General features: G+C 42.3%; 1 protein-coding gene across 1 annotated transcript; it reads left to right on the forward strand.

Moving 5' to 3' along the window:
• The first annotated feature begins 406 nt into the window (after positions 1-406).
• Positions 407-9,630, forward strand: nfil3-5 (nuclear factor, interleukin 3 regulated, member 5). The gene is made up of 2 exons (XM_079264927.1): positions 407-744; positions 5,165-9,630. Exon 2 carries the CDS (start codon positions 5,705-5,707, stop codon positions 7,574-7,576), a length of 1,872 nt encoding a protein of 623 aa, XP_079121053.1. The 5' UTR covers positions 407-744; positions 5,165-5,704; the 3' UTR covers positions 7,577-9,630.
• The last annotated feature ends 575 nt before the right edge of the window (positions 9,631-10,205 follow it).

Here is a 10,205-nt window from a genome sequence, read left to right on the forward strand (position 1 = left end):
CTACCATTGTTAATATTGTACAAACTGTTTTTTAAATTTTTATTTTCATATATGTTAATGTATATTTCAATAAATCACTTCACATGTTCATTGCGATCTAAAATGAAGACTGGCTCAAAACTTCTGCACAGTACAATGAATATAACTTAATTCAGGCTAATTTTCTCAAACGCCCCTCCCAGACCTCATGAGGGTTGATTTAGTCTTCATTAATAGCAAACTGTCACAAAGTAAACTAGTGTGTTAACGAAATGTTGTGTAGAAGGTCAAGCTGTTATTAGACCTCTCATAAAAGATTCATATCCCTGTTATGAAATGAACCACTCCCTTTAAAGAGAAGGTGGAAGACGGGGATCGAGAGAGGGACTAATTACACTCATGAGGGAGAGCGAGACTCTCGCGCGGAGAGACGAGGGACAGAAACGTGACTAGGCAGCCTAAGAGCTGTTATGCAACCGCTGACCTACTAACACATATCTGTAGAAAGGAAGCCGGAGAAACTGGAGCAAAGTGTCCGGCAGCGCGTAACACGCAGGCAGCCTGAGCCAAAAGACAGAAACAGCATCCAGCCGAGCCAGTGACTCATCCGACACCGACCCAAGCGCCGACCGGGAACAAGCACAAACTTTTTCACCATTTTCGGGAGGTTTTCTCTGAAGGTTTAAGGAGAAGGAGGAAACGGGAGCGAGACCGCTTTTGTGTCGGGAAGCTTTTTTCTCTCCTCCTGCAGGACGCCAGAGAAAGGTATGTTTTGACTGCAGCTGGTCTCTTTGTGCTTCTTTTCTCCGCCTGCTCCTGTTTTCTCTGTTTAAGCTTCAATTTAAAGGCGTTTCGGCGAACAGGACGAGATGCTTGTGCCGGTTATTGTTCACATGCCGGTTAAAACCTGCGTCCCTGCGTGACTTTCAGGCGTTTGCGGACCTCTCTGTCACGTAACACACGGAACTGGCGTGGGAGAAAAAAATGCCTCTTTGTTGCGTTTGTTTCAATTAATTCCTATAGTCCGACGTCTAAACGTGTTTGAACCCACATTTGTGTTCAATGTCAAGGCGAGGTGATGTTCCTCGCGCTGTTGTTTTGCAGAGAACACACACATCTGCTGTGTTGTCTGGTTAATGCAGGTACCGTACTATATTAGGTCCAGCACGTGGCATGCTGCTTTTCTTATCTGCATGTTTAATGTAGGTCACTAGACCGCTGCACTGGCTGGGATATTAATCAGTTATTTGACTATTAAGCAAATGCAAACATTGGTCTAAGTTAAAGCCTATTATAAATTCCCATTTCTTTTGTTATAAAACATTAACTAAACCATAAATCCGTGTTGGAAAGGAAATTATTTATTGAAAGTATTTCTACTCATTGAGGTTTAATAGCCTGATTGATTAATTGAATTTGACTTTAGGTTGTACTCAAAGAATGCTATGAAATAATAATAAATGTACTGCTCAGCAGAGAAATCTCAGATTCCTGATGAAGTGCAGTGGTGGGTAATTTCTCCTTTAGTAGTACGATGTGTTAAGTAAAATACAGAGCTTTGCTTGGAGGGAGTTGGAAGGTATGACATAACAAGATGCACACAGCAGGGAAAAGCAATAAACAGCAGCTCCCTCCAGGGACAGAGGAGCTGGTAATTGACTCACCCTTCTCACCCTGCTCATTATTCGTATTTATATCAACACCAAATTTCTGTTTCTGAAACAGATATGTAGCAAGTGCTTGCAGTGGGATCTGTCTTTGAAATGCTTTCATCAGTGATGTAACACAGCTGCTCAATGACTGCTGCTGCTGCTATTTATAACTTCCTTAATCCCTTTCCTGCATTAGAAAACATGTAGAAGAAAAAAGCAGAAGGCTATGTCAGATATAGCACTGTCTATTTTTCTTTTTCTCGTCCATTAGAGTGCTTTTCTCGCATGTTGCAGGTTAGGTCTCAGCATGACTTTGTTGTGAAGTTCCAAACAAGTGAGCATCCAAACTGTGATGCAATGCATGCACCACAGCTTGGATGCATTGCATTGGATGCATCTGTCTAGGGCAGGCTCAGTTATGGTGAGTCCAGCAGCTGCCAGCTGGTCTGGCATTAGAGTCTGCTTTACTCTGTCCCAGCCAGTTCTCTGAATATAGGTCAGACCTGAATCTGGGTGAGGAGCTGTGTGAGGTATGCAGGGCAAGCGGTGAACTACTGAGACTGCTCTGGCTGATGCTCTACAAGATTACAAACCCTAAAAACATGACTAAGAGTCTCTTTAGTTCATTTTCCCTCTTTCTTTTTTTTGTTACAGCTTTTGTCTCGGCAGTATTGTTTGCACAGCTTCTTAACACACTGCCGGAAATAAAGTTGCACAAAAAGGGAAGGGTTGCATATTTTGTTTTACAATCTGTAGCATTTACTTTGCTGTTAGAAATCTTTAATCACGTATTGCTCTGAGTCAGTGTTAAATGACACACTACCTTGTAGTTCTCAGTAACTAACCTGGAATGTCTGAATTCCCGTCTCCTTGTGTTGTTTGACACAAAGCCATGGGGTAAAATGGAGGCTCCTAGTTGGGGCCCCTCCACGTGTGTGGTGTTGGATCATTTAAAAGATGGAGGAGGGGAAGAGGATGTCATGTGTTTTACTCACACTTGCCTCAGATAGGGTCAGAGGTGAGGCATTCCTCCCTGAGCAGCAAGTGTCTGTGAACTGCCTCAGGGGTTGTGTTTTCTGTGTGAAAACACTTGAGAAACCTCTTACAGTAGTTGCAGCAAAACACTTTTTTAAAGTTATATCACTGCACAAAGAGCTAATGTGACGTCACTCCTTCTTCCTTTATCCACAAAACAGTCACAGAATTATAGTAAAATTTCAGAATCTGTAGCTTCTGCTGCTAAATAATATGCAGGTGTTACACAAGCTTCGCTATGCAAAGAGAAATTCAGAGCACGTACACTGAGCAACAGCAGCCCCTCCCCTGGCGGTCCTGAGAGAGCCTGTTAGTGAATTTGGCTGCAGAGATGGGTGTGTGCCGTGACGTCAATACCATTGCATTATCTCTCACTATCATTTACCATCTGCTTCTGATTCATATTGTAATGTGCTGCAAAAGGTGCCATAATCTCTGTTGAGGGAATGGACTTAAGTGTTGCATGAAAATCGCTGCGGCTTTCATAACCTGAAGTTTGGACCAATGACGTATTCAAGTGGGTCTTTTATATCTCCTGCAGCAGTTTCTGTAAAATTCCTCTGATGTCCACCACTGAATTCCTACACCCCCCCCTCCTCTCCCAAACCTTTTCCTCTATTTTTAGAGTGCACGCTAATACTCTCTTGCATGTCCTGCCCTCCCTCCCTTGCAGTCCCACTGACCTATTTTATGGTGCACCGTCAAAGACAGGAACAGTGTTTACTGCTTTGCGTTGTTTCTAGGTCAGTGGGACATCGCAGACGTGTGCATGCTTTCTTCCCTCCTGCCTTCGTTTTGTACTCGCTGTCCCTGCATGTCTATAAAAATGATCTTGCAGGGGGTGAGGAAGGCTGTGGGGGATTTAAGGCAACACTTTTCCACATCTTTTTGTTGTTGTAAAAAAGAAGTAGAAAAAAAGAAAACTTAGGAGTAGTCTGCAGATTTCTTCGGTCTTGCCCATGTTACAACATGATAAGGCATGATAAAAAAAAAACTGTTAAATTCTTCCGAGCAGTTTTCATGTGATGGATGGTTATGTAACAGGGTCACTAGCACTGGGGAAGTAGAGAACAATACAGCATCACAACTTAAGGAAATTGTATAACAGCTCAAACAGCGCTTTGTTTCTGGCTTTAAGTGAAAAAGCTTGTGATGTTGCAACCAGGGGTCAGTTTTATTCATCCTCAGCTCTTGTTCTGTAAGAGTGCTTTGTTGAGGCTCTTCGTTCAGCTTTGCTTGTGTTCCGTCTGGTCTCATTTTCAAGGGCAAGTGCAGAAAGCGCATGCATGTAGAGTTGCTTGTTTATTCAGCAACCCCCTGAAACTTCTCTGCCACTGTTTTGTCAAACATTTTAATCCATGTTTTATCGGATGTGTAGTATAACCAAGTAAAATCAATCGTCGACAGCACATCTGCAAGCATGTAGCTTGAAAATTGTAAAGCAAATTCTTAGAGATCCAATCATTGCTTCTAGAGTAGTTTTAGTTTCTTAAACCCTTTTTCTTCTTCTTAAGCTGCAATTTAAAACTTCCATGTCCTCTAAATAAAGCACCTCATGAGAAAGATAACTAACCAAAACATGCTGAATAACAAATGGTCCTATTTATGCTGTTTAATTCCGTCACAGTGAATGAAAAGCCGCACCGTAGCCATTGTTACCACAGGCATAGTGACCTATATTATTGCGCGGCTCTGTGTGTGCGTGTCATAAAAAGATGTTTTCATGACTGCAAGGGACTCCAGGGCTTAGTGTAAGGGTGTGTTATCAACAGATGTATATAATACTGTGCAGTGAGGGATGTAAAGGAATCAGGCCTTAAAATTAGAGCAGATATAGTTATTACATAACGCTGGACTGAAGTCAACGTTCCTCTGTGACGCATTTGGCTTTGTTTTTAATTTTATGATGCAAGACGTGTTTGGTGGGAGACGCATCCTGTTGAGCAAAATTGTTAACACAAGGAAGCCCAACAGCTTGTGTTGTGTAATTTTAGCCAGTGTGACAAATTGAGATGCTGCTTCTGGGATCGAACTATCTCATTACAGAAAGCAGAATTAGAGATGAGGCTTTATTTCCTTTGTCTTACTTGGTGCTACAACGTCCATCCCTCCCTCCCTCGGCTCTTTATTTGACCATCTCTGCAGCGCTTGCTGTACTGCTCATCATGTGACACAGCTCTGTTTTACACAAAGGGCTCTGCAGTAGCAGCAGAAAACACACACACACATGTTAAACCGTAGCCAGAGCCCCATTTTGTCTTGCAGTTCAGACTCTGGATCTAACCTCCGCTAATAGAAGCATAGCTTTCATTTTAAGGTGAGGTCAAAGATTTTTGATGCAGATGAAGTGACAATAAACACATTTTTCTATTGGTCAAATCAAATTAGCCCGTCTATTTAAAAAAAAAAAAAAAAAAAACTACAGTAAACTGCAATGACTCTACAGCTAACCGTCTCTGTCTGCCTCTGTCCCCTTCTTCTTTGTCTCATTGTATCAGGTAACAGCGCTTCTAAAGCTGGATCCTCACGGAGCCCCAAAGTAGACGTACTGTCCTACATCCTGTGTAAGACACGGCGAGAATCAGGGCAACGGCCTGAGAAGCACCCCAGCTCTGCTGAAGATTTATGACGAAGGCAGATAAACTCAGATGAACTTCAACCAAGACGCTAGAGAGCGTTAAACAATCTGCCCAGGCAATTCAGATTCTTTCGAAGTCTCATACTTGCTTCTTTTTTCAGTTTTCTTCTTCAGAACACTACTTCAATGTCTGAGGTTTTTGTTGAGTTCCACCTATTTTTAATCTTCCTGGCTAATTTGGACACTTGAGAATTTTGCCTTTGAACCATAAGCAACAGAAATCAATGAGGCTATCCTTTCGTGGAGCACAAATACCTCATCCAGAAGTTTTTGCTGATCCTGCAACATAAGTCAAACGTCTTACCAACAAAACAAAAGGCTCATATAGATTTACATCTCTTCCCTTCCCCCCCCTTTGCCCTTTAATAGGGTCATACTCTGGCCCCTAACTGGAAAAAAAATGGAAAATCTCAATCTACACATGACGTCTACTAACAATAAAAATGCCATGAAGGCTGACAGTTATCCCCCATACAATGGCAACCTTCCATCCCCTGGTTCTGAAGGTGGAGCTCGGATCAGTCGGCAGGCTAAAGGCGCGAAGCCCACTGTGACCTCCCGTCGTAAGCGAGAGTTCATTTCTGATGAAAAGAAAGATGCTTCCTATTGGGAAAAACGAAGGAAGAACAACGAGGCAGCCAAGCGCTCCAGAGAAAAGCGTCGTCTCAACGATATGGTGTTAGAGAATCGGGTCATGGCACTTAATGAGGAAAACGTTCGTCTGAAGACAGAGCTCCTTCAACTGAAGCTGCGCTTTGGTCTCATCAGTACGGCGTCGTACATGGAGAAAAGTCAGCAGATCTCAACCACTGCTGCTGAAAACAATGCTGGTTGCAATGACAGCAGTGGTGGCACCCCAAACAGTAACACCTACCTCTCAAGCAGCGGTTACTCCAGTGCGTCCCAGGTGATGCTGAATTCAGACTCATCTGAAGCGGAACAGTCCACACATGGCGAGCGTCACAACACCCTCCACAAGTACTCTCCTCGGGACTCCGTGTCCGACATGTCTGACGGTTCCTCCAGAGACAGCCCTGAACCCATTGACTACAACATAAAGAAGGAGCCTTCAAGCATGGAGATGGCTAGACTGGAAAGCAGCAGGACTCCCAGTGGGATCCCTAATGGGATACCCAATGGGATACCAGGTGGGGCTTACCATGGCAACCATGCAACTCTGCTCTCCCCTCACCAACAAAATGGCCCATTGGCTGAGAGTACCAGGGACCTCCAGCATCACCAACAGCAGCAGCAATGCCACATGGATATCTCCAGTCCTGCTCCTCGGGCGGCATCTGCTCAGAGGAGTGTCATCTTGTACCGGTCCAGCAGTGGCTGTTACCCCATGGAGAACCAGAGGCTGGAGGACCAGCAGTCCCAGCAGACCCAACAGAACAGACCGCCTCAGCTCATCTTGCCCTCCAAGTTCTCTGACTGCTCAGTCACCATCACTGAGGTTGCTGAGAAACTAGAGAGGACAAAGACCATGGACTCGCCTCAGTATGAATACACCAACGTGCATGCTGAGTCCATAGAGGAGCTGCAACAACGGTATAACCACAACATCCAACAGTCACATGACAACCTCCATCACTGCAGTTACCAAGCTCAGGAGAACAATCGTCATCACACTGAGAGCCAGCAGAACCCCTTCGCACCTGATCTGATCCACAGCGAGGAGGGCAAGTCCTCCTTTGTTCAGCACAATGGCTACCTCAACACACTGGATGAAGAGCCCCCGGTGCTCACCTATGAGGGAGGCCCTCGAGCTGACAACTTCTATCAGGAGAACTCCTCTGCTAAAGACACTTCCTCAAGCGATGGAGATCCTCGTAGTTCTGATAAAGAGGGCTCCACAGATGATGAGTCCCCCTCCTCGTCCTCCTCAGACATCAGCAGCTACCACCAGAAGGCAGCGGGAGCTGCTGGTTTGCACAGAGACTACCAAGCTGAGGTCAAAGGCACAGCCCTGCCCCACAAACTCCGCCTCAAATACAGAGCTCTGTCCAACGGGGCAGCTGGAGCTCAGGTGGAGGTACCAGTCAGCACCTCAATGTCCCTTTCTCCCACTTTACCCCAGCACCCTTACTTGGCTCTGCCCAGTAACCCTCCAAGTGGCCAAGCCAACGGGGAGTTCAAAGAGGTGGAGGATGATTCTGAGTATGGGGAGGAAGTGAAGCCCCAGGTGAATGAGAGCACAGAGGCTAAAAAGCAGGGAGGGAAAAGGGGATCTTGTGGTACGAGAGGAGGGCGCAATAAGAGGCGAGACTAAGGACAAAGAGGAGCAGCTAGGGACAAACCCAAACAATTCTGGCTCACATTGGCACATTTCAGGACAGAGTAGAAGCCTGTGATCTGTATGAGGTGTGTTTAAGATGCGATATCACCATCAAGTTCCACTGTGTTTCCCCATATCCTTTCTCTCCTACCTCCCACAAATCCCTTCTATTAGAATAACTGATTAATAAGGGATCTGGCTAAATAAAACTTTGCAGCTGGAGTCAAGGATATTTCCCTTGTGAAAATTCAATTTTTCAATTATTATTTTTTCAAAATTGCCTTAGTTGCTGGCCTGTCTTGATTGTGGCATTAAAGGAACATTCCTTTTTTATTTTCACCAAAGACACATATTTTATTTTTCCTACTCCCTTTTGTTTTTTGTTTTAAGCAGTTACATTTTCCCTCACCCGTCAGTCCGTTGACCACTGGCATACAAGTCCACCTCACGCACTTCACACGAACTTCGATTGTATATTACTGTGACATATATAATTTTCAAATATGGAATATATTTTAAGAAAAAAATGTGTCAAAACCAATAAAAAAAACAGTGGGATGCAGAAGTTGTAGACTTAAGTGGAGTTTGTTGTTTTGAAACACCTTGTACAGTTCCTGTTTTGTGTAGAAAATGCCTCAAAAAGGTTTTCTTTAACAATGAGCCACAGCTTGTTTAAAAAAAAAAAAAAAAAAAAAAAAAAAAAAATCAGATTTGGGTCTTTGTTTAGAACATTTGACACGTATCTTTCAAAACAGTCAATTTAGTTGTTTGCATATCAGTCAAGGCAACGCAGTCCCACGTGGCTGTTTTCCAAACTTGACAAGCACAAGGCGAACCTTGTTTGCAGGTTGTTCATTACATCTTCAATTCAACACGAAAACTGTCTAATAAATCAAATGTCTCTCCAGTTGCAACCAGCAAAGCTGCTCTCTTTTCAAAAGGTGCCTCTTTATTGTCTTGTTCCTCATCCCCACATTCTGACGTCTAGTTGATCCCACTCTCCTCTGCACTCACTCGTTTTAGATACAGTAGCTGCAGTAGATCACAAAGTATGTAAACTGTTTCACTTCCTGGTGCCTGCCTCTGGCCACAATGTATAAATGTAAAATTGTCTCTCTTGTATACTGCTGTCATTATTTTATTGATATTTTCTATTATTTTCAGTTATTTTTGGCTATTAAGTGTATTCTTCTGTCATCCATTTGTTTAATTTTGCAATGTGCTCTTCCTGGTTATGCTGTGTATTTACTCAAGCTACCTTTTTGCCCCAGTTACCATTTGTATTCTGTGTTACTGTATAATCTTTGTCTTTTGCTAAAAGAATTCTGATAATGGGAAGAAAAAGAACGCTTGTTCAGAAGTGATTACTTGCTGTAATTCCCATAGATATGCAAATGTTTATGGAAAAAAAAACAATTTAATTGTGAAAGATTAAAAATTGGGGAAAAAAATAAAAGATGTAAAAATTTATTCATGTGTCTTGAGCTTTTTCAGTAAAAAAAAAAAAAAGAGCTTAAAGCTCATAACACTCGGATAGCAACATCTCTGTTGATGCCTGTTAGAAATTTTTGTTTTCATCAATTTTTTACAATTTTCTACTTATTTTATATTTATAGTATTTAATATCTTCTTTTTTTGTTTGTTTGTTTTTTGTTTTTACTGTGTTTTTTTTTCCCCTAAGTGCTCCGTCCATTTTTGCTGGAGTTATGTGTACAAATGTTGAAATTTGCCCTATCTCACAATGTTAAAGAATCTTTTAAAAAAATTCCTTGATCCAAACTGTGATCCGGATCACCACCAAAATTAAATCAGTGCTTCCTCCAACAACTGAAAATTTCATTAAAATCTTTCCATAACTTTTTAAAGTTATCTTGAACACAAACAGATAATTGTTATCTCCTTGGCGGAGGTAATTAAAACATTTCATGCTGCAACAACGAGATGTCCGATAGGATGCAATGTGACATGGAAGTAACACACCTGGCTGCCATTTTGCTTGTAATTTTATTACCTGAAAGAAGTGAAAATAAATGGCATTTTTTTCTTGATCAGTCAGTTCTGTTTTAAGCTGGTTTCCTGCATAGACACAAACAACTTTTAAAAGCTGGTCTTCTTTAAGGGATATTAAACATTTTTAAACTAATTTAAGGGTGTTATTGAGGGCCGCTGTCGAGCAGGTTTGCAGTATATTCCTGCATCAACACCTCTGACTCAAATTAACTGGATCTGACAGCCTATAAAGTTCTGCACAATGACTAATTAATTTTGATCAGTGATTGTTTGATTGATTGATTCATTCATTTTCTATACTGCTAAGAGTTGCGGGGAAGCTGGAGCATTTCCCAGCAAAATCATTAGATAAGAGGCAGAGTACACCCTGGACGGGTTGCCAATCCATCACAGGAATTCTAGTCATTACATTCTTATATAAATTATTTATACACTCCAATCCATAAAAATAGCTTATCTAAGCTAAGAATGGGATAATAGGACTGAACAGTGACTACAACCTGTAGGACACAACTAACAACATGACTAAGTGGTGTGTCATGAATGAAGATTCCTCCTCAATAATAAAAGCCATCAGATCGATACGTCTTTAAAGAGCACTAAGTAACTTTCT

Source organism: Telmatherina bonti, assembly GCF_933228915.1.
Source record: "Telmatherina bonti genome assembly, chromosome: 3".
NCBI classification, from domain to species: Eukaryota; Metazoa; Chordata; class Actinopteri; order Atheriniformes; family Telmatherinidae; genus Telmatherina; species Telmatherina bonti.